The sequence below is a fragment of the Scyliorhinus canicula genome, chromosome 18 (assembly GCF_902713615.1).
Source record: "Scyliorhinus canicula chromosome 18, sScyCan1.1, whole genome shotgun sequence".
Taxonomy (NCBI): Eukaryota; Metazoa; Chordata; class Chondrichthyes; order Carcharhiniformes; family Scyliorhinidae; genus Scyliorhinus; species Scyliorhinus canicula.
The window spans coordinates 9,352,536-9,378,488 of record NC_052163.1 but is presented as its reverse complement, the minus strand read 5'-3'; the positions used below and the strand labels follow the sequence as shown (position 1 = coordinate 9,378,488).

Below are 25,953 nucleotides of genomic sequence, written 5' to 3'. Positions count from 1 at the left end.
TGAAATGGCCTATTCCTGTTTTAATGTTCTGAATTTAATAGTTCCTTGTAAGAAGTTGTGGTTCTAACCATTCTCTAAAATTGTTGTGTGTGTTGTCATTGCAAGTTTGTTGAATGTTTGATGGAACCTACCTTGGAATATAAGTAACATGAGCAGGAATATGTCCTTTTGAGCCTACTTTCCCACTTAAGATGATGGAGGAACATCTGCGTCAGTATCCACTTTCTAACCCCAAAGCCCTTGATCCGATAATGCCCAAGAATCTGGCAATTTTGGGTATGACTTTGTTTGCTCATGTCTGAATCATCTATGTATATTGAGAATGAGAAAGGTCTCCGTAAATGGTGACCTGGGAATGGCGTTAGCTGTCTCAGCAAAGTGAGAAACACCCATTTGTTCCGACTCTTTGATTTTTATCCTTCAGCCATTCTTGTATCACAGTGCTACTATGATCCTATAGTCCTTTTAATGTAGAAAACATCCTCGGGGACTTTACCATAGCGGAGAGGTGACCAAACGTCTGATTTTAAAATAAATGGGGATTTGAAAGGTGCAGAGAAAAGTGGAGAAGAGTTTAAGTCACTATTACTTACAGTAGTGAGGAGAATAGGGAACCCTTGTTGTAGTGTAAGATTTCTGACCATTTTGACATGGAGATAAAAACAAAATCCTGGAAAAACTCAGCAGGTCCAGCAGCATCTCTTGATTACAGAATTTACTTAGTGGTATTAAGCAACTAGCAGAACGTCCGTTTATGCACTCAATGAACGGTGGTCGTTTCTTGTCCAGCAATTCCTTTGCTCCTAAAGGAGAAGTGAGTGAAACTACACATGGTAGAGCACATGGTCTGCAAGTTGTCTTGTAATGTAAACCTGACTGAGTAGAACCGCCTGTCAAAAACATTTTGACAGGTTAACTTGTCAGGCCTGAGCTCACTCCCACTTGCTGTGCTAACTGTAGCCAGCTGAAAGTGAGCATCACCTGTTCTAATTTAGTCTGTGTATTTTTGTAGTTTTGGTTAATCTTATATTCTTGGACTCAAAAAATATCAAATCACTGATTTAGAAACATTTTTAGTCTTAGTAAATGGTTTAATGTACTTGTAAATGTAATTTTACAGATTTGGAACACTTGATGCAGGCAAGACAGCAACTTCTTACCACAGCTAAACGATGGGATTGCACTTGTAAAACTATTGTAGAATTTGAGCCAAATGAAACTACTGACTTGGAGAAAAGTCTCCTGACCCGGTACCAGATTCCGTTGTCTGCAGACCAGCTCTTCACACAATCTGTGCTTGACAAATCATTGACCAAATCTAATTATCAATCTCGATTACATGATTTACTTTACATTGAGGAAATAGCACAGTACAAGGAAGTAAGCAAGTAAGTACAATGTAACAAATAGTAATGTGCATTTCATTGTTTCACCAGTCTTAACCGTCTCAGTTTTTGTCTCAATAGATTTGTCCATTGAAATGAATTTGCTTTTTTTAAGCAGGTCCTATGCGTTCAACACAAGATGAAAGGGTCAAATCTTAATTCCCTGCTGCACTGCAGAATAAAATTATCATTCCGTTTATCTTTGGACATGTGCATCTTTACTTTCTGCAAACGCTTTTCATTTTTTCCAAACTTTACAGTTGAATGCCTTGATCAATGCAAAACTTTATTTTTTCACTGCGTATTTCATAAACAGTGATTTGCTACTTCACTGTATTTCATGAACAGTAATTTGCTACTTCACTGTGTATTTCATGAACAGTGATTTGCTACTTCACTGTATTTCATGAACAGTGATTTGCTACTTCACTGTGTATTTCATGAACAGTGATTTGCTACTTCACTGTGTATTTCATGAACAGTGATTTGCGACTGGTGCTAACGATCAGGGATGATTCAGTTGTTCGGTTGTAACCTTATTTTCACATGGGGAGAATATTACTTTTGCTACTTAGCTGTACACTATTGTGAAGTTATGCTAAATTCCTGTTACAGCATTGACTTAGGACATGGATTTATTCAATAAGGTCCATCTATATATAGCTTTGGAGTTATTTTTCCCTGACCTCATCTCCCCAGATGCTTGATCATTATTTACACCTGGTATGTTGCGGTACTGGATCACAGAGGCCAGGAGTGTCCCAGGTTTAGTTTCTGATTACTTGTTTATTTTAGTCAGAGTGATGGTAACTGGTAGATTGGCTTCAATACTTGTAGGGTGAGGCTTGGGAGGAGTTATGGGGTGGATGTTAGCCACTGTTCCCATTTCTGATTGGCCAACTCGGCACAGGATTGGGATTGAACCCAGGACTTGCTGGTCTGTTTACCCGTGTACATTTACCTCAAGTCATTGGAGGTGGTGGTTAGTTTCCCATTCTTATTTTGAGAGTTTCTTTATTTGTATATTTGGATCTCAGTTGACCTAATTCTTTTATTGTAGGTGTTGGAGGTACAGAGAGAACCTAGGATTTGAAGTTTGAGTTTATCAAAGTCGTCAGTACTAGAATTTTGAACTGTATCTTGATAAATCAGTTGATATTTCATCTTTTTGTTCAAATTCCTCTGGGGGTATTATTGGAAGCTTTAGTAAAACAAAGTTTTTAAAAAAAGTAACAGCAATGCCTCCACCAGGTGGAGCACTTGTTCTCCTGCTATCTGAGAGATAGCACCATGCTAAGACCATCACATAGATCCATGTGAAGTGCACTTTTTGAATTAGGATCAGCCTACTTTTGAAGGGAACCCTGGCTCTACAGCCAGGGATTGTTCCACTATTCACTGAAGAATAAACTATAGAAAAGCCAGTATTTTAATTAATCTTTTAACTGCAGGAATAGAACAGCAGTGCTTCTCCCACTCCGAATTCTGATTTAATATATATTACATTTACTCGCATTCGTGCGGACATAACTGCCAAGATTTGCACATCGGGAGTGTTATTCACTCATTTTGTTTTAAACCTGGAGCTTGTTTTGATTGTCACTGCAGTTTCCAAATATATAAAAGGTTTGCAAGCTATCAATTATATTTGTCTTAAGTCTAATAGTGTTGCCATGATTGTAACCATGGGTAGGACAAGTGTATAGCACTGTGCTTTCACAGCGCCAGGGGCCCAGGTTCGATTCCCCGCTGGGTCACTGTGCGGAGTCTGCGCGTTCTCCCCGTGTCTGCGTGGGTTTCCTCCGGGTGCTCCGGTTTCCTCCCACTGTCCAAAGATGTGAGGGTTAGGTGGATTGGCCATGATAAATTGCCCCTAGTGACCAAAAGGGTTAGGTGGGGTTATTGGGTTGTGGGGATAGGGTGGAAGTCAGGGCTTAAATGGGTCGGTGAAGACTCAGATGGGCCAAATGGCCTCCTGCCCTGTATGTTCTATGTCTGTTCTATGTAACAGTAAAAAAAAACATATCATGAATTAATTGTGGACATAACTGCCAAGATTTGCACATTAGGAGTGATATCCACTCATTTTGTTTTAAACCTGGAACTTGAATAATGTGCACACTAATCCACAGGCGTATAATATTTACTTTGCAAGAGGCCAAATAGATGACTATTCTGCTTTACCTTCCTTTTAAATAAAATGTTTTAAATTCAAACATTTTCCATTTTATACTAAACACCATAACAGCATATCCCACCCGAACCACAAACTGCACCTCCTCCACCGTCCCCACTGCTTCCTATCTATCCGAGCAATTAACGCTGACCAGCTCTTTGAAATACATAATAAATTGTTGCCATCTTCAGTAAATCCCCTCAATTGCTCCCCTCACGGTGTACTTGACTTTATTGAGGTAGAGGAACTTCCATCAGATATCTGAGTCACGCTGAGGAACTGGGTAGAGAAGGTGACCTCCATCCCATCAGCACTCTACTCAATGAGGCGAAGGCCAGGACATCGACCCCCACACCCGTTCGACCATCGACACCCCAAATATGGCCACTAAGGGACAGGACTCCAGCTCAATTTTCAGAATCGCTGACATGGTGCTGAAGGAGGTGCAGAACCCCACAAACTTGGAACTTTTGGGGCAGCATGGTGGCATTGTGGATAGCACAATTGCTTCACAGCTACAGGGTCCCAGGTTCGATTCCCGGCTTGGTTCACTGTGCGGAGTCTGCACGTTCTCCCTGTGTGTACATGAGTTTCCTCCGGGTGCACCGATTTCTTCCCACAGTCCAAAGATGTGCGGGTTAGGTGGATTGGCCATGCTAAATTGCCCATGGTGTCCAAAGTTGCCCTTAGTGTTGGGTGGGGTTACGGGGTTATGGGGATAGGGTTGAGGTGTGGACCTTGGGTAGGGTGCTCTTTCCAAGGGCCGGTGCGGACTCGATGGGCCGAATGGCCTCCTTCTGCACTGTAAATTCTATGATCTATGAACGTTTGCACATGTTTGGCCGGACCCCGTCCACAGCACTTGCACTTGTCTTCCACTCACGCAAAAAAAACCTCATGTTGGACCGAGTTATACTTTACTTTAAGCTGTATTTAGCCAAGCCTCACGCACAAGGATGTGGAGTTCATCCTCCGCAGGGCCTCACTCCATCTTCCAACATCAGCCCCAACTCCTCCCACTTGGCCTTAACCCACTCCACCGACACTGCGATTTGGGCATAATCCTTCCATAGATACCCAAGGTATTCTCCTCCTCTGACCCTGCGAGCAAAAGAACCCTCTCTATCAATGTGGCTGGCGACATCACAGGGAATGTCGGAAAGATCTGTTTCGCAAAATTGCAAACTTACAGGTATCGGAACGAGTCAGACTGCGAGAGCCCAAATTCCTCTGACAACAACTCCAAACTTGCAAATCGTCGCTCCGGGAACAGACCCACCTTCCTTCCGACCCCATCACTTCTCACCCCCCAAATGTCAGATCCAACCTTGCAGGTTGAAACATATGAATAACGCAGATCGGTGCCAGCTTTGAAACCACCCCCAATTTAAAATGCTGCCGAAATTGTCTCCATAGCTTCAGGGTGGAGACGACCACTGGATTTGCCAAATATTTCACCGATGAGAATGGGAGAGCGGCTGCTGTTGTTGCCCTCAACACATACCCCCTACTGCACGGTGGTTAGCACTGTTGCTTCACAACAGCAGGGCCCTAGGTTCGATTCCCGCCTTAGGTCACTGTCTGTGCGGAGTCTGCACGTTCTCCCCGTGTCTGCGTGGGTTTCCTCCGGATGCTCCGGTTTCCTCCCACAGTCCAAAGACGTTCTTGTTAGGTAATTTGGACATTCTGAATTCTCCCTCAGTGTACCCGAACCGGTGCCGGAGTGTGGCGACTGCGGGATTTCACAGTAACTTCATTGCCGTGTTAAAGGCATAGGTTGTCTCCGAATTGTGACACTAATAAGGATTTTTATTACGATCCGTACTGAGATGGCTTCTGGATCCCCACACAAACCCAAAACATTCTCTATTCGCTGCCCAATGGTAGTACCTTGGGTTCGGCAATGCCAAGCCCCCTGTCTTGTCAGTCCCTCTGAAGGACTGTCCTTCGAAAACGTGCCACTTTGCCTGCCTAACTAAAGGACAAAATCAATTTCTCAACTCCCCCAAAAAAGGACTTTGAAAGGAAAACTGGCACGCTGGAACAGGAACAGAAATCTTGGTGAAATATTCACCTTGACCGACTGAATTCTGCCAGTTGCAAGTTGGTCTTGAACTTTCCCACCAAGCTCGTATAGTTCAACCTATGGAGCCAGGCCCAATCACACACCACCCGAACTCCAGATATCGGATATGAGAGCCCACTAAGCGGTGCGCAACACCCCCAGATCGGCTCCCCTCTCCAGGGAATTAACCGGAAACTCCACACTTTTCAATTTTTTCACTTTTCAAACTCCAGGTTCAATTTGTACCCTGAGTCAAAGTGACTCAGCAGTGCCATTATGTTACCCAGGGTGGGGATCGGGTCTGTCATGTATAGTAAGAGATTGTCAGCGTACAGGTACACACTATGCCCCATCCCCCTCCACCTACCTGAAGCCCTCAGGTCAATGGCCAACGGTTCTATCGCCACTGGAAATACGAGGGGGCGGGGTACATAGGGCACCTCTGTTTCGTTTCCCTATTCCATTGAAAATACCCTGAGCTCATGTCATTGGTGAAGACAGTGACCTTCGGAGCCAACAATCATACCCAAGACACAAATTTAGGCCCCATCCCAAACTTTTCCAGTACTGCAAACAAATATCTCCATTCTACCCTATCAAAATCCTTCTCAGCATCCAGTGCAACAATTACCTCCTCTCCGTCTCCAACAGGAACAGCACCACATTTAACAACCGGCGGATGTTAGATGACAATTGATAACCCGTAACCAGGCCCGTCTGATCCACCCCGATAACTTGAGGGAGACACTGCTCCAGCCTCTGCTCACACCGTGGTCAACGTCTTAGCATCTGCATTTAGGAAGTAAATCGGGAGGTTCGACCCGCACTCCACCAGGTCCTTTTCCTTTTTTAAGAGAAGTGAAATGGACTCGGGCAGAGAGCCCCGTGTTACTGAGTCGTCAAACATCTCCACCAATACGGTACCAATTCTCCTGTAAACTTTTACTAAAATTCCACCGGGAACATGTCAGGCCCTGGGGCCTTAACAGTCTGCATTCGCCCTATACCTGTCAGAGCATGTTCTGCACCCAAAGGCTCTTCCAACCCTTCCCGCTCTTCCTCCTCCACCATGGGACACTCTAAGTCCTCCAAAAACTCCACCATATTCGACCCTCCCCAGGCGGCTCCGACCAATAAAGGTTCTTATAGAACGCTTCTACCGCCCCATTAATTTATCTGGTGCGGACACCAACCGGTCATCCGAGTATTGAACCTGAATAATCTCTCGGGAGGACACCTGCCACCTCAATTGGCAAGCCAAGAGACGCCTGGCATTCTCCCCATATTTGTGCATAATCCCACTCGAGCACTGCCTTATCTGTGGGCAGTAAATCAAACTACATCTGCAACCTCTTGCTGCTAACCAAGAGCTCTGGGGTTGGGTCACTTGAATATCTACCATCTACCTCCAGGATCTCACCTACCAACTTTTGGTGTTCCTCCGTTGCCGCTGTATCTATCTGCACTTTGTGAGATTATCTCCCCTCTCACCACTGCCTTCAGGGCAACCCACAGAAATGAGGGCGAAACCTCCCCCCATTCTTATTAAACTCCACATACTCATCAATCGCCGTTGATATCCTACTGCAAAACCCCAGACCTGCCACATTCAACCTCCCATGTCGGTTGCCGAACAGGCCCTGTCTTCAATACCACATCTACCAGGTGTGGATCACGATCCCAAATAATTATAATTCTATGATTTACCAACACCACTGACTTGTCTTCCAAGATCCCAGTAACTATTAAGTACCTACCTCCCTGAAGCTAGAGTGGAACACCTGGCCCACCCAACCCATCCGAAGCCGAGTCTGGTCCCTTACCCACAGGTGGGTGTTCTGCAAAAGCACCACCGTAAATTCTTCAAATGAGAGAAAACACTTCCTCACTTCACTGGGCCCTCCAAAGCCTGATCATGCCACTTAACCAATCTAATCGGGGGGTCTCTCGCGTCCCTTCCCTTCAAGTCAACCATTTCCACTGCAAGGGATTATCGCCGCCATCTTCCAAGCTCCGAATACCAGGGCCCATCCAAAATGGTGCCAGAGCGAGGTGACTTCTTGCAAGCTGTGCCCAGCATACCCTCTAATTCTATCTTTTCTCTCCTTTCTCTAAGTACGGTATGCTTTGCCTGTACAGCATGCAAGAAACAATACTTTTCACTGTATACTAATACATGTGACAATAATAAATCAAATCCTCTACATACTGCCACTGGAAGACCTGCTTTATATCCCCAAATTAATGTACACTCCACTTATTACAATGATTGCATGGTATTTTACATTGTTTCTTGACTTAAAAACTAGGGTTTGGGTCTGTTTTTTCCCACCTGTTTTTCTGCCAATGCAATCGCTTCTGATGGTGTTGATTTGCTCGGTATTTTTTCATGCTTACCAATCTCACTGGTGCCTCACCTCAATGGTTCTTCACCTGTCTGCCTTGCTGCTACTATTTGATCATTTAAGTGTCCTCGTTGAGCATCCCCTCTCACCCAGTGACCACGCGTATGCCATTCTAGTAGTAGCACTGGACATCGGATCAGGTCCAACAACCCTTACCCACTTTGTTTTTCTTCATCTTTAACACCCCCTTCCAGACTAACCATGGATGCTGAGACCAATTGCAGTGCCCATAATATAGCCCAGGTTGAGATCAGCTAATTCAGCACAGGCTGTGATTTGAAATGTTGATCCATATGGATTAACTGCTCACTAACCAGCCCAATTCAGAAAACTGGGAAACTGTCTTGAATACTCTTTAAAACTATGCCCTGGATGATGCTGTACATTTGGTTTCCTGATATTTTGTGCCAAGGTACTTTGAGCTCCTTCCTCCTTCCTTTTGCCGGCGGTACATTTTGCTGACCTTTACATCTGCCACAGTTGAATGTTTTGCTGCAGAAGGATGTAGGGAGAAAGTAACTTTTTAATTTTTCTACAAAGCAGAGTAAATTTTTAAAGAGGCTCTGTTGCTTTGACCAAGAATCATCCAGACTCCATGTTCCCCAAACAGGCGCCGGAATGTGGCGACTAGGGGCTTTTCACAGTAACTCCATTTGAAGCCTACCTGTGACAATAAGCCATTTTCATTTCATTTCATTTCACGTACGTTCAGTTCTCTCCCCACAGAAGCTGCCAGATCTGCTGAGATTATCCAGCATTTTCTGTTTTTGTCTCTGTTGCAAAAGGTGATTAAGATGTTAATGAGCTGCCATTAATGTTTCCCCATAGACTCTAAATAATAAGCAATTCATTATTCTGTCTCGACAATTGGAATACACATGTTACAAAGTCCTTGATCCCCTTGGCAGCTGTGCATGGCAAGAGATGCACCATGGAAACAAGTTCTCGGATTTTTTTTATATGGAAAAATGGTATGTCAGATTGTTTGAAATGGAAACGTCTGTGGAGGCAGTCAGGTTTTTCAACAGAATGTTGTGGTAGAGTCAGATTCCCAAAATTGTGAGAAGGTTAGAATGCAGGTGAGAATAGTTCAAAATTATCTTGAGTAAGGTGACCCACTGATGTGAGGAAGCATGTTATGTTTTTTGCATTATTACAGGAAGATCAGTCGGATTAGATTAATTCAGTGATTCTGATTACAGCTGTTATTTTGTGTGTTGACTTCAAAGTATCTTGATATGCAACCTCATCTCATCATGAGTTAGTTCGGTTCGCCTTTAGAGTTTGAAGAAGTACACGTGTGAAAACCCAAATATCCAGTTCAAATCATGAGGACAGTCTTGTTTAGACACCGCCTGGTTACACTATTGTACAAGCAGAAATCAGGGCTAAGCGAGTCAACTTTTATAAAAGTAAGATGAACAGACTGCTTACAGGAATGAATAACACCTCAGATTCAGGGGTATCTGTGGCAAACCCATATTTGTAATGTTACCCCTATTGGGGAGTATCAAGCGTTACCTCAGCACTTAAATGTAGTGATGAAAGCCTCTGGTAAATATGTAATTCTGAATAGTTAAAATATCTTACTTGGATAATTAACAAACAAGCTTCTGCCTCCTATACTTTTGAACTTTGATATTTTACTTTGGTGATAGAAATTACAGCAAAATCAATACCTGTTTACCAGCTCCTTGATTAGAAGAATTGGTACCAGATACAAAATGTGGATCAATAATAATAGTGGCCAGGTGTGCAACTCCCTGCAATATGGTAAAGTTGTTGACCCTGCTTTGGAGGCCGTGTATTTAAGGCCAACTTACATACATGGTTTAGGCTGACACAAGTATAGTAGTGAGTACTGCATCATTCGATGTTCTGTCTTTTGTATGAAGTATTAATCCAAAGCCCTACTGAGAAAGATGTAGAAGATCTCATGGTACTATTCAAAGAAGAGCAGAGTTTGCCTGGTAAATATTTGTATACACCCATCACATGTCAACAAAAACCGAGTAAGTGATTGTTCGTCTCATTTACTGTTTGTGGGACCTTGGCGTGAGTGCGTTAACTTGTCGTATTCGCCAATATAACAGTAACTGCTTCTCGATAACAATCAATTGTCTGTGAAGCATTTTGGGTTTTTCTAGGCTTTAGTAAGGGTTATTATTCATTGCAAGTTCTATGTGTTTTCGCAGAGCACATTGTCCATCTAACTCGGCCATGGCAGGGGAGGAAAGAACATTGGACAAAAATATTAAATTAGCCTAAATTAAAGTTGGGATACACTTTTCATTTGTTTTCATTGTTTTGTCCTTTTGAAGAACTGGCAACATTGGTATGAGCAGAATGTGGTTCTCTCTGGTTCAGGGTGTTTACCCACTGAAGCATTCAGATACATATTAAAATTAAGTCCTTATAAAGTGGTTGTACAGTGCCTTGATATCTGTATGCGTACAATAAATATTTTATGAGCAAATTAAAATTTGCATTGGTAGATGACGGGTGCAAATTTGGGTGATTTTGAAGTTGAGCTCATAGCTAGTTAGATACGAATCCTGTCACAACTTGATTTCTGTGTGAAATAAGTTTCTTAGTTAAAAAAATATTTGTGGGGTTTTGGCAATAAACTGAGAAAGATCAATCCATGTTGGTGGAGTTAATTTGACAGCTCATGCCCAAGCGCAAAAGTCCATACGGAGAGCTGAGTTGTTTGACTTCATATACAGAAATGAACATTATGTATGAAGATATAGTTACCACCGAAAAGAGAGACCTGTTGGTGAAGCTTTTCGTTTTGCACTCCAGACAAAGACAAGAATACCAAATTTCAAATGATAAGTTATGCTATAAGAGAAAAGATGCTTATTGATTGACAAGTTGACTCTGGCTGTGGTGGTGCAGTGGGAATGATGGACTTTTCAAGCTCACAGATAATTCAAAAAAGGCACAAGTCTTAAATGTGTTCATTTTGTTTACAGAGAGCAGGTCTGTGTATAAATGTATGGTGCTTCTAGCAAGTGTAATTGTGCCACAATATAATATAATCTTTATTGCCACAAGTTGGCATATGTTAACGCTGCAATGAAGTTACTGTGAAAAGCCCCTAGTCGCCACATTCCGGCGTCTGTTCGGGTACACAAAAGGAGAATTCAGAATGTCCAAATTACCTAACAGCACGTCTTTCGGGACTTGTGGGAGGAAACTGGAGCACCCGGAGGAAACCCACGCAGACACAGTGAGAACGTGCAGACTCCGCACAGACAGTGACCCAAGCTGAGAATCGAACCTGGAACCCTGGAGCTGGGAATCGAACCTGGAACCCTGGAGCTGTGAAGCAACAGTGCTACCCACTGTGTTATCGTGCCACCCAGCCTTGATATGAGCTTGATTGTGCAGCTATTGGTGCTTTTGGACTGTTTAGTAAGTGCCACCCAATTATGGAATCACATTCCACGGTAGACATTTTGTTTGGATTTTGTAAGTGTGGGCTGCTTGAGTACGGTCTGTACTCTACCTACTATGACCCATTGAAGGAACTTGCTGTTTGATTTGTTCAGCCAATCAATGGGCTGTATGGCCTATGTTTCTGGCATTACACTGCACTGAAATTCAGAACCACCGTTGTGTGGTAGACAATGCCTTTTTGGACTGATGGCTGTATCCTGTTAGTTGTAAATACCTACAGTAAAAATGGTGTGGTTGTTTGAAATTTGGCATTCTTGCGTTTGTCCTGATGATTGTAAGACAGAAAGCTTCTGCAACTGGTGTCTCTTTTCAGCAATGTTCAAGTCTTGGACTACCAAGCAATTGTTTATATAATTACCAACTGTAACTGCATTTAAATATAGTCAAATCTTTAATATTCATTTTGCACCCCAATGGGGAGATAAAGCAATCCATAAATCATTAGGTGGCTTTGAACTGCGACAGTCTGGAGACCTAATGTTGCAATTGCTGATCAAATAGACTAAAATCATCGAGGACTTTCCCCATTTATTTGCAAAAAAAGGAGCTTTGAACAATTCATTTTTGAATAAATTCCAACTTTGTAAAAGTTTTCCCCTCAACTGTTGAGTGTGCTTCTGAAGTCGTTGATTATCATCCATGTGCAATGGATTAAGTTTGGGTCGTCACCCAGCACTTTTCATATGATCACGAGTTTGCAATAAGTGTGGTGTGCAGTTGAGCTTCAATATCACTCCATACAATCTGAAAATGATTGACCTACGCGCCCATGTCCATGCCCACAAGCTTGCCCAACTGCAACACTAACTATTTATTCTTTTGGATGCTGCCAGCCCTCTATGCATAAAGAGATTGTGTAGAGACAGACAATAAACAGCTTTGTTTTGTTTAAAAAAACCTCTTCTATTGAATTTGACTACTTAATGTGCACTTAACAAGATGCTGCAAGGTAAGACCTAGTGTATGCAAGTTTTTTTACATAAAGAAATGCATATATACATTTATATCGCACCCCTTGTGACCGGGACTTCCCATAGTACTTTCTGGCCAATTAAATCCTTTTGAACTGCAGCCACTCTTGTACTGTAGGAAGTACAAAAGATCCCACAGTCATGTGATAATGAAGGTATTCTGTTTAATTCATGTTGTTTGAGGGATAAATATCACCTCGAGTACACTGGAGAGACAGCCTGTCGTCCTCATCCAAAATAGCGCCATGGAGTATTTTCAATCTACTTGAGAGTGCAGATAGCGCTTTGGTTTAACATCGCTTCTGGAAGAAGCACCTCTAACAGGACAGTGCTTCCTCACCACCACACCATTTGTTAACCTACATTTTTGGGATGGTCTTGAACGCTCAGCCTTCTGACTCAGTAGTACCACCAACAGAGTCATGGCTGACACCTCAGTAAGGTGGACACTGGCAACTTGCGCTTTCCACGCCATCTTTTGTCCTGATTTTTCCTTTCAAGGCCTTGCATCATCACCTGCATCCCACAGGTGTTCCATAACGTAGTATATTGACTTTGCATAGAAAATAAATAGAATTTACGTAATTGGAAACAAGGCCATCAGCTCAATCAGTCTACCTGAGCATTGACTCCATGTGGGCGGGCACGGTGGCGCAGTAGTTAGCAATGCTGCCTCACGACTGCGAGGACCTGGGTTCGATCCCGGCCCTGGGTCACTGTACGTGTGGAGTTTGCACATTCTCTCTGTGTCTGCGTGGGTCTCACCCCCACAACCCAAAGATATACAGGGTAGATGGATTGGCCACACTAAATTGCCTCCCTTAATTGGAAAAAATTGGGTACTCTAAATTTTAAAAAAATTCTCCACGCTGCCAGAAGTCATCATCGCATTTTCCTCACCTCATTTCCATTTTCTTTCACCTCCTTTATTGTCATTCATCCATCTTATTTAATCTTGATGGTTACCTCATTCTCTACCATAACCATGAATCATGAAAATGAATTCCACAGGCGTAATGCAGAAATTTCTCTTACTTTCTGATTTGCACATTTAATATTGTCTGTAAAACCCATTCAATCATCATCACCTCAGCAATTTAAGGCAATCTGCTTGTCTCCAAACTCTTGCAGTTTTTTCATTTTTCTTGAGCACTTCTGTCAGAGTGTGGAAAATGTCCTTATTTAAGTTTTTCATTGCATTTGATCAGAACCAACTTTTAAGCTCCATTGGTAACTATATAATAGGAACTAGGAAGCAAACCGTGACTTTTTCAGTGATCACGTCTTCAAAATAGTGCCATCTGTATCCCCATTGTATTTTAGTACTGTCTATTCAACAGTAAGTGCAATCTATTAAACAATTAAAACCCCAGTTCTAACTAAAGTACTCGGGAATATAAACTCTTTCCAACCACAGGATAGCACGTTAATGAATCTGTTATATCTTCTTTAAAGCCTCGGAGAATAATGCTTTTCACCTCGGTACACGTGACAATAAACAAATCCAATCCAATATACTTCCTGTGAATTGAGCCCACTCTAGCTGAGGTCTTGTGAAACTTTTATCATTTTAACTGTTGTGAAAAAACTTAGAATATATTTGGTAGTGTTGTCCACTGCTGTTAATGTACTGTGAACCTGCACCCTTAAATCCTTGTTCTCTCGGATCGCACCAAGCTTTATTCCAATCAAGCAATGTTCTTTATTTACTGAATATATGGGTAAATATATAGGGGCTAGTTTAGTACGGCTAAATTGCTGGCTTTGAAAGCAGACCAAGGCAGGCCAGCAGCACGGTGCAATTCCCGTACCAGCCTCCCCGAACAGGCGCCAGAATGCGGCGACTAGGGGCTTTTCACAGTAACTTCATTTGGAGCCTACTTGTGACAATAAGCGGTTTTCATTTCATTTTCATTTTCATTCATATCACTTCACACACATTGCGTGAATTTCATCTTTATTTTAGCCCATTTCCCCCTAGCTCAGCGAAATACATTTGCAGCCTGCTTTGATCTTAAGAATTTACTTATTCATAGAGCCATGCAGCACAGAAAATACCCTTCAGCCCATCGCATCTGCACCAGTCAGAAATAGCCACCAAACTATTCCAATCCCATTTTCCAGCACTTGGCCCATAGCTCTGTATGCCTTGCGATCGCAAGTGCACATCTAAATATTTCTTCTTAAATGTTATGAGGGTCTCTGCCTCCACCACCCTTTCAGACAGCGATTTCCAAACTCCCACCATCCTCTGGGTGAAAAGGATTTTCCTCACATCCCCTCTAAACATCCTAACCCTTATCTTAAACCTATGCCTCCCCTGGCAATTGATCCCTCCACCAAGGGGGAAAGTTTCTTCCCGTCTACTCTATCGATGTCCTCATAATTTTATGCATCTCAATCATGTCCCTCTTGGCTTCCTCTGCTCCAAAGAAAACAATCCCAGCCTATCTAATCTCTTGTTATAACTAAAGCTCTCCAGCCCAGGCAACATCCTGGTCAATCTCCTCTGAACCTTTTCCAGTTCTATACACATCTGTCTTATAATGTGGATTCCAGAACTGCAAACAACACTCTACAGCTGTGCCTTAACCAACATTTTATACATTTCCAGCATAACCTCCCTGCTTGCACTCTGTGCCTTGGCTAATAAAGGCAAGTATGCTCTATACTGCCTTAACCACTGTATCCACCTGCTTTGCTACCTTAAGGAAACGGTGTACATAAACACCTCTGATCCTCGGTGCTTTCCAGGGTCCTGCCGTTTATCACGTATTTCCTTGCCTTGTTTGTCCCGCCCAAATGCATCACCTCACATTTATCCTTATTGAATTCCATTTGCCTCTTATTTTTATCTCCTGGAAATCTCAATGCCACCTCTTTCGAGTTTTGGTTTGGTTTTCTTTACAGACCGAGTGCACAGATATTGTACGCTGTGACCTGAAAATATTAGAAACTGTCGATGACGATCACTTATGCCCTTTTGCTTCTTTGAATAACAGGTCATCACACCAGCAGGTGGCGTGGAAGTACTTTGAAACTGGTGGAAGTGTTGGAAATGCTCTGTAGCTTAATCTCTTGTGTTCTACTGAGCAATTTCTAAAGTTCAGATCTGTGTTAAATGCCATTATAAACAAAAATTTGATATTGGAGACAGTCTTGTTGATCATCTGTTTTCAATTAGATAATCTTCAATTTTCTTTAATTTATTGCCTGTCAAAAGTGCTGATAACTGAGAATGCAAATCCTTCATCCTTTTTATTACATACATCAAAGCATACATAGGTTCAGAATGAGGGAGGCTCTCTCTGCTACCTTCCACCAGCATGTACTTAAGCTCCAGATTTATGTCAATGTCCATTTTTCTTTTGCCTTGACCAGCATCTGTATGGGATGACCGATTGTGATTTCTGATTTATTGCCAATTTGTACGGAATCTTTGACAGTTCTTATGCTCTGGACCCTGGTTCACTGAGTTGAGACAATTCAAACTCATTTCATGTCGGGCCTTTTACAGCCAGCAGAGAGAGAGGGTGCTTTTTATGCAGTCTCAGTTGAAGTGCTGTGAATCTTCACAGCACATGGACTGCTGTTAATTTATGTTATCATAATCCTGCAAAACACTGTCTGTTGTGTGTGTTGATTTGGAGGGTTCAATGTACAGGGTGGGCTCTTCAATTTCTGTGTTACTAACCTAAACATTTTTCGTTTGACACATGAACATTTTCACACATTTTGTTGTAAATAGATGCAGAAAGATCTAGTTCTTCCAAATATTGCATATTTGATGTGGAAATCAGTAGCAACTTCTGGGAGGGTAACGGTAGGTTATGAAGTTGGAAGTGGAGGTGGTGGGGGGGGGGGGACAAATCTCTTCCAGCTGGCTACACTGATGGTGGCAGGGCTGTTGATTGGATTGGTCATTTGTAAATTTTGTTTTTGCAATAGTTAGGTTAATAACATGTTTAAATAGTCATATCCAAGTGCTACTTTGGAACACAGAATATAGTCATTTTTATTTGCTTCTATCTGAGCCACTTCTTTTAATTTACTGTACTTTGAAGGGGTTTTGGCTGTTTGGTTTGAAATCTGACCAAGATAGTGTTGGAATGTTCAATTGTAGCCAGTGGAATCCAGAAAAATCAAGTGCATTAGTAAATGTGAATTTATTTGGGTGGCCTCATGGGATTTCCTGAGTTTGGTTTGAGCAATAAATTCTTGATAATCCTTGGATCTTGAGGACAATTTAAATATCTGTCTGTAATGTATGCTCAAAATCTTCAATTTTATTTACCATACAGACTCCCCTTCCCCCCACCCAAATAATTGATGTACCTGTACACCTGAACAGAGTGGTACAAGATCAGGATTGTATGGGACACCGATACCCACTTCCAGTCACTTGACTCCTTCAGTTTCTTGCCTCCTGTTCAATATTTAAATCCAGATTTTCATAATTCCCTATTTCTGTGCTTCTTAAGCTTCTCCAATAGTCTCCCTGTCAAAGATTTTGAATCTGTCCACTAAACTTAATATGCACCCCTTCTATCCACCTTATCAATCACCAGAACCCCTGACATTTGTGTGTGAAATTCTTTTGTCTGCTTCTAATTATTTTCTTAATTGAGCTATTTAGTAATTGCATCTTTAATTAAAGATGGCAAACTTTTCCCTGCCTCAAGTGTTAATTTAACTGATTTATAATTACCTGGGTTAGCGTTTTTGGACCATGGGTTGTATATTGGCAGTTTTGCAGCCCTCTGCAAGCATTGATAGAAATAAAGCATTTTTCCATTACCCTCTTGTCTTTAACCAATTCAGGATGAACACATTTGGCTTGTTAATTTTGCTTATTTCTGACTTCTATTTATCGACAACATGCTGAACTCTACTTTTGTAAATTAAATTGTTAAATATTACTTTTTGAATTGCCAATTTTATTTTTTTTGAAAAGAAGTCTTGTTGCAATTTATCTTTCTGTCTCCCTTAGTTATATCTATCCTTTTCCATATGCCCTGCTTTTTTGTATTTTTTAGCTTGGGCCTTTAATCTACCCTATAATGCCCGCTGTTCCCGAGGAGCTCACCCACATTTACCTTACCTGCCTGACCTATTTCATTTTTAATAACTAGATGGAGCAGTGGCTCGCCCCCTTGAAGTGCTGCAAAGATTCTTCAGTCCCACTAATGTAACTTCCTTTTTTAATCTTCAGTATCTCATCATCGTAATTCTGTCTAAACCACCTTGTTTGGTGTACATCAGTCCTCTGCTTCTCAAGTATTAACTGCTTCACCAATATTGCTAGCCATATTTCTTCTTTGTGTACATAGTTCCTTCTAAAAAAATGTACCCAGTATGTTTATTTTTTCAGAAAGTTTGTAAGCACCATTAGATCTAAATCTCTTCTCTAACCTAATTCTTCCAGATGATTTTCCATCCCAAGCATTGTAATACTTGCACTATCTTTTTTTTGTTTGTAATATGAAATATTGGTCTTTGATTCCATTTTCTAAATTCTCATCCCCCCCGCCCATCTTTTTCCAGCTTGTAACTGGTCAATCTGCTTTTCCTCTGCTTTATTTTTAAAAACCCACATTAGCTAACAAAGAAATAGTGTTACAGTTAACGGTTAACGGTTACAACAGTTAAGTAAAAGAAGAAACCATAGCTTCCTCAACCTGCCACTATATTCCAATTAAGCAAGCCATATATTTCAAATGACACTGGTGAATAAAGTTAACAACAAGGTTTCTACTTGCTTTTCTCTGTGCAGAATCTTTGAAGAGAGAACCTTTCAGGACCAAACTGACGCACCTCTCTTCAGATTAGAGTTCTCGGACCAACTGACTTTTCAGACAGACTTGGCTCCTCCCATTAACTACATCATTCTCTTGTCTCTTCCAAGATATCCCTTGACTTGTTTTGCAGGACCAAATACAATATCCATCATAAATTATCTGCACCCAAGAGGTCCCTCAAACATAAACAATACTCCATTAGCTAGACATCTTAAACAAGTACATGGTTTTCAAGATCAATTAGCAGAACACTTCACCTGCAAATCCAATGGTTATCTCACTTTTACGACCCCTTTAATCACTGCTATAGCAGTGGTACTGTCTGTGTGCATCTTAACCCAGGTTTGAATAACATTACTGCAAAAAAATATAAATGCAATTTATCCATTCATTACTGTTGGCTCACCCCCTGTTCAGATGATCCTTGTAGAATAGTTCCCTTATTCTCACTCTGTGCCAGGAGGCAGTGGCGTAGTGGCATTGTTCCTGGACTAGTAATCCTGAGACCCAGAGTTATGCTCTGGGGACCCGGGTTTGAATCCCACTAGGGCAGATGGTGAAATTTGAATTCAATGGAAATCTGTAATTAAAAGTCTAAGGTGACCATGAACCTCCGTCGTAAAATCCCATTTGCTTCACTAATGTCCTTCAGGGAAGGAAATCTGTCATCCGTACCTGGCCTGGCCTACATGTGATTCCAAAATCACAGCAATGTGGTTGACTCTTAAATGCCCTCTGGGATTGCCCAGCCAGCGATGCCCACTTCCCGTGGACGAATAACAAAGCCTCAAAAATGGAAACCCTCTTTTTTGACATCAAGTCATTAGCTATATTTTTGTTTTATAAATTTAGAGTACCCAATTATTTTTTTCTCCAATTCAGGGGCAATTTAGCGTGGCCAATCCACCTAAACTGCACATTTTTGGGTTGTGGGGGTGAAACCCACGCAGACATGGGGAGAATGTGCAATCTCCACACGGACAGTGACCCAGGGCCGGGATTCGAACCCGGGTCCTCAACGCCGTAGTCCCAGTGCTAACCACTGTGCCACATGCCACCCTTAACCATTAGCTATATTTGAGCTTCCTGATCTTCCTGTCTTTTCCTTTTCTAGCATGGGCTGTGGCGATTACCGCAAAGTCTTTCCTCCTAGTCTCAATTTTATTTGAGGACCTGAGGACATTTCCATGTTATTGGCTCCCTCGTGGACCACAAGGGTTGACTTCTTGGAACAAGAATAGGCCATTTATGAGCCTGTTCTGCAATTCAGTGAGATCCTGGCCATCTGCAGCTGTCCTCCTTTTGTGATATCTTCCAGTCTTTCTAAACTATTCCTGACCTGAGAGACAATATAGAAACCACGGCATGGTTTGAACCACAGAAGATGGCATCCACGTTTCCTCATATTATTACACCCCGAACTGAAATGCTAACTTGTGCCCTCTCATATCATATCTTGTTGTTTGGTGTCATTGTAATTCATTTGATGGTCCTGCCAAGGAACTCGCCTTCTGCACAGGAAATGAGTGCTACAACTTTGTTGGAGAGGATATTTAGCCCTGTCTCTCTTCATTTTCTCAGACCTGTGAAGTCACCTTTCCTTCTTCACCAGTGTCAGCTCCCCATCTGTCAGGAATTACTAATCTTTGCCCCAAAAATCTCTCCTCCATCTCAGCTGTGACTGTGGGGTGCATTTATACTTCTTAGTTAGAAGGTTATCGTTTTATGCCAGTCCAATGAACAAGTATCTAGCTGACTACTAGGGAACAGTACTGACGCAGTACTAAGGAAGTAAAGTCGCCATAATCTCAGATGACCATAGGCTGCTTTCCCCTTCCTCATTCACCTGAGGAAGGTGCAGTGCTCCGATAGCTAGTGTTTGAAACCTGTTGGACTTTAACCTGGTGTTGTAAGAGTTCTTGCTGTGCTCACCCCAGTCCAACGCCGGCATCTCCACATCATTCCCCTATGAAGGGGAGAGCTGACTGGTGGTGATTTAACCTGAGGATCATCACACTTTCAAGTGAGGGGCAAGGTTAAGAAGGTGGGGCCTTCGTGAATAACCTCAGCCGATATGGGAATTGAACCCACACTGTTGGCCGTGCTCTGCATCACAAACCAGCTGTCCAACCAACTGAGCTAAATCGGCCCCCGAAGTACAACCTTGTCAGTGGGTGTATCTTCCGGATGAGATGTTAAGCTGAGACCTCGTCTGCTTTCCCAGGTGGACATAAAAGATCCCATGTCACTATTTTGAAGACGAGCAGGGGAATTATCCCCTGTGCCCTCGTTAATAGTTACCCCTTAATCAGTGTTATTGAGAACAGATTATCAGTTCACTATCGTATTTTTTTTTGTGGGAGTTTGCTGTGCTCAAATTGGCTTTTGCATTTCCTACGATATCACAGTGACTACACTTGAAAATACTTCATTAATTGTCAAGTGCTTTGAGATGTTTTGTGTTGTGCAATGCACTATATCAATGTAATTTTTCAAGTTGTTATCTCTGTCTCGGCTTCTTCAGAGATCTTGAACTCAAGTAATTTCCATCAGATATCTTTGATTACAGTGAGTTATTGGGTGGCCCTCAGTCTGGGAATTGATATGTGCCAATGTTTGGGATGTGTGGGGAAGGAAGAAAATATAAACGAACCGGTGTCTAGCTGGTGATTGATTGACACTTTGTAATTGACTTAAGAAAATTGCTTTCTGTGTGCTCCTATCTAAAATGTGTGTTTTATACTCCTCATCAAAAGCATTGTAACTGATACTGCATGTTACATCAATGTAATTTTCTTTTCTTACCAAGGAAGCTGATATCGCAATTGGATTTGTACATCTGATCACCATAGTTTAATTTTGAATATTTTACAAATGTTTGAAAATATATTGCTTTTATAATGAAGTAACTGTTTTTAATTTACAGGTTCAACATTAAAGTAAATTTATATCTGGTAGCAAACTTCATGCTCACTGGTGTTTCAGGCGGTGCTAAATATGCTCAAAGTGGACAGCTTTTTGCTCGCTTCAAACTCACAGAGACTCTTTCAGAAGAAACTTTGGCTGGACGATTGGTAATGACCAAAGTCAATTCTGTCTTGCTGTTGCCAATAACTAAAGAGAGGTCCATGCAGGCCCAGGGAACCAAAGAAAAGGTTTATGAAGCCATGATTGAGGAAAAAACTAAGGAATGCATTTACTTGAGGTTGACCAAGGAATGCTGTGAGGAGCTAAAACTTCGAGCAGACAGAGAGATGCAGGTAATTTACATTGTTCCTGCTTGACGTATATTTTTAATAGTTAATACATTTATAAAGTTTCTGCTGTATTACTGGATTATTGCCACAAGGTGTGATGTAGACAAAGCATATTTCCTGTGGATAGTAGACTGACTTTTACACTGGACCTTGGATGATTTCATTAGTTTATTTTTCTTCTCAGACTGTTAATTTTAAGCTAAAAAAGAAAATACTGGACAATCTCAGCAGGTCTGTCAGCATCTATGAAGAGAGAAGGAGTTAATGTTTTGAGCCTGGATGACTGTCAGAGCTGGAGAGAACTGGAAATAGGATCAGGTTTATGCTGATGTGGGAGGGGTGGGGGGGGGGGGGTGGTGTGGAGCAGTGGGGCTGCATGCCCATAACCCCCCGTCCCCCCCCCCCACAGCAGTATAAATCGGACCCTATTTCCAGTTCTCCCCAGCTTTGAGCCTTGTCCAGACTCCAAACGTTAGCTTCCTTCTCTCTCCACAAATGCTGTCAGACCTGCTGAGATGGTCCAGTATTTTCTGGTTTCGGTTCAGATTCCAGCATCTGCGGTAATTTTCTTTTATCTTCATGTTCATTTTAAGATGTTAATGTGATGTGTTCTCGTCTGCTCCCCATACAATGCAACTTCTCCTCCAGGCAGTAGAATGGATTCCCCCCACCAACTTGCCCCTTTCTCCAAAGCAAGGCACCTGGCCTTTGCTTGTATAGTTTGATCAGTCTGGCTGAGGTTAGTGCCTCTCAAACTGTGAGGGAATTTGTTGATGGCTTCTTGCATCCTGTCACCCAGTGCATTGGAGCATCCATATGGCACCATTCCATTTAAAATAAACAGATACATTTGCAGGATGAAACAGCTTATTCAAAGTTGAGGGGAAAGGAGGAGGAATGATCTGTAGAGTATGTTGCATTCTTTATGCATAATTGCAAGACACTTTACAAAGTTAATATCCTTTTGGACATTGTCATGCACAAAGATTGACTGTTACTGTGATCATCAAACATTAGGGACTATACCAATACAAACTTAAGCTGAATAAAATCACTTACTAGCAAAGTGAAAGGAAAAGCAGGAGAAGGGATGTATTTATGGCTTTGTGATTATTTTAATTTTTAGGTTCCGGTGACTCCTGTAAACTACCTAATGTTAGTGTTCAATCTGAAACAGTCTCGGTTTAGAGCTGTAAGCCGCCAACAGCATCATTGTTATGTTTTGAGCAAATCTTCTGCAGATTTTGACCTCCCTCTGTTACCTTGACTGTGATTTGCGGAGTTCAAAACAGTGTTAAAAATGTCTGAAATAGAAGAGTTAATTGTACCTTTTGGATGTGAGTGAAGCATTGTTTCCATGAATATCTTAGTCTCTCTGAATAGTACCTGCCAGTATCCGTAACAAGGTGTGAAGAGTAGACGTGATAACCTACTAAAAGCTTCTGTAAAGGCCCAACTGGTTAACATAACGAGTTGTTCAGTTATAGAGGCCAGCAAGTTCCGATATTTGATCCCCAGTCTATGTTAGAATATCCGCTCAACCAGTGTGCAAGGAGATAAAACAGGAAATGTTGGAAATGCTCAACAGGTCTTCCTGTGGAGTAAGAAATAGCATCAGTGTTTCAGGTTGGTAACCTTTATCCTGATAGTGTTTTCCTTTTGTATTCGGGGAGATAAACTTGGTACCACTGCTTCTGGACTCGGGAGGGGAAATTGACCTTCATTCTCACTTTTGTTTGGATATTTGGCATGGACAGAATCAGGCTTTTGTATGTGATAACTCTCATCGCGATTGGCTGCTGATCCCGCCATCAATGCTCACACATGTATACAAGCTGCTTGGGGATGTTTTCAGAGTGTTCCCGTGGAGCCACACGGCAGCCAGGAATCCGGGTCTTCGGGAGAAGGGAAAGGGAAAATTCGACAGGAAATTAAAGGTTTTCAACACACTGCTGAGAAGTTTGCTTTGAACTACATTTCCCCAGTTCAGTGTATGGTAAACTTTGAATCGGGCTTTAAAAGCGAGATTGAACTTTGTTTTTATTTAAGGCGCTTTTATGCGATGATACGAAGGACAAAGGTTTGTGATTTGCACATGAGTTTCAAGAAAGATCAGAAGTTACTGCTATACTGACGGCAGTGTTGATCAAAATCTGTTTAGTTCTGGAACTATGTTAACACCGAGCATTGGTGCAGATATATCTGGAGTTTGACATTTTAACTGGTGGGCTATTTTGTGGAAAATGCAATAGGAAAGATATGATCCAGCATATAATTTTACCTCATTCACTTGGTGCTGGTTTTCAGTTAAGGATTTTGAAGTGCAATACATAGATTCATTAATATGAAAGTAAGATGCTTCATTGATGGTTCCATTTGATCTTTTTCTATACAATTTTGGTTTGCTTAGTATGCACCTCGCATTTTATGCAGCCTCATTCACACAACGCCTGATTTTAACTGTTATATTTTGACCTTCAAGGATCTCACAGACCTAGTTAGCTAGAGATTGGGATGCGGAGGTAAATGCTTCATAATTCTCGAATTATAATTTAGCACCATAAAGTGAATGGGGAAAGCTTGTTTTATACCTGGGCACTCTGCATCAATATGAGTTCTGTTTTGGGGTTTGTGACTGCGCTTTGGTTTGAGATGAAGGGCAGTATATTTGGATACACTTGTGAAACATCCTGATGTAACAATTTCTTAAAAATGTGATCTTAAATATTTTGTGATTTTTGCCAAAAATGATCTGCACTTGCCTGTAATCTACCTCTTACTGGAGCAGCAGATGTTGCCAGTAAGGGAAACTATTATTTTCAAGCAACCATGTGCAACTATATCAATTAAAAAAAAAAACCAAAAAAAAAACAATAATTACAAATAAAAGAATATAGCAGCCTCTCATACAGTCCTATTTGGAGCTTGATGAACTATTCCTGGAATGATTCGTGGGATGAGGTGATTGTCCCTTGAAGGGTCATTGAGCAAACTAGGCCTGTATTCCCCAGAGTTGAGAAGAATGAGAGGTGATACCATTGAACCATCTAAAATGCTTAAGGAGCTTAACTGGATAGACGGTTGGAGGATGTTTCTCCTGGCGGAGGAGTCGAGAAGCAGTAGTTACAGACTCTGAATAAGGATTAACCAAATAGGAGAAATGTCTTCATTCAAAGATTTGTGAACTTTTGGAATTCTCCATCTCAGATGGACGTTGGTACTCAGTCATTGAGTATATTTAAATTGGAGATTGACAGATGGAGGATATCGAGGGACATGGAAATAGTGCGTGGAAGGTGTAGTTGAGGTGGAAGGTCAACTATGAGCTAACTGAGTGGCAGAGTCTGTGTGAACGGCTGATTGACCAATGCCTGCTCCTGTTTCTCATGTCTAACTCTTACCAGGCAAATTGCAATAATGTTAGTTTCCTAAATATGTTCTGTGAACAATTTAAGAGTGATTGGGGCAACAACAACTTCAGTTTGATGGACAAATCCACTTGCATCCAAAGGTTTGGTGAGCAGCTCAAAGATTAGTCCGCCCCCAACCCTCACTGCCCCTGTTAGGGGGATATCATTGCTGAACCATCTACTTTTCCAGTGCACTTGTAGTCCATTTATAAAACTGATCAGCTGCCAAAAGAATGGTTGAACCCAACAGCAAATTTGTTGTGTAAAAGTAACAGTTGTGTTACTTTACATAAAATCTATTCCTGCTGGCCTGCATAAAGTTCCTTTGAAAAGCAATTTGGGAAGTTGGGAAGCTCCTTGTAGAAGAAACAACATCTTTCTTCTGCATCTCCTTTCATCATGTGTGATGTTGAAGCCATGTAAACTGTATGTGGGCACTTTTGACAGCAGGGGGGTGAAAATATCATTCTGAAATCTGGGTTTAGAAGTGAAACTGTACTGATCTGTACCTGTTTATTGGACGTTTTTTGAATTGCTGACAAATGCCTTATTAATTCATAGGTTGAACTTCAGTTTCAACTCAATCGCTTGCCACTCTGTGAAATGCATTATGCCCTGGACAGAATCAAGGACAACAGCATTCTCTTTCCTGATGTCTGTATGTTTCCCACAATTCCCTGGAGTCCCATCAGGTATGGTGTGCCACAAACGTGGCATTAATATTGCATCAGGCATGCAGCTTGCCACTTACTGAAGCTGGTGTATAGGATTGGGTACATTTCATAGCCCTTCACCTGTGTTTTCAAAAAGATAAGATTGGATTGACTGTTCTGTGACCGAGAGAAAAGCAGGTTGGAATAATTTGCATTCATGTATATTCATGCACAAATTCAGAAAATGTCAGGAAATGGTGCTTAACCTGTTGATTGTGATTAATAGTTTGTGTGAGACTAGCAGCATGTAACTAATTGATTTTCATACTTAGAAGTTTTTAAAATTAAAATTCCTTTTAAAAAGTTAT

General features: G+C 41.6%; 1 protein-coding gene across 10 annotated transcripts in view; it reads left to right on the top strand.

Moving 5' to 3' along the window:
- helz (helicase with zinc finger) overlaps positions 1 to 25,953 on the top strand; it is a 259,376-nt gene that overhangs the window by 78,738 nt on the left and 154,685 nt on the right. For all 10 annotated transcript variants that reach the window (XM_038777996.1, XM_038777990.1, XM_038777999.1 and 7 more), the window contains 3 exons: positions 1,121 to 1,388; positions 21,192 to 21,525; positions 25,494 to 25,624. In XM_038777996.1, the coding sequence (XP_038633924.1) occupies positions 1,121 to 1,388; positions 21,192 to 21,525; positions 25,494 to 25,624 (733 nt within the window). The remainder of the gene's footprint in view (positions 1 to 1,120; positions 1,389 to 21,191; positions 21,526 to 25,493; positions 25,625 to 25,953) is intronic.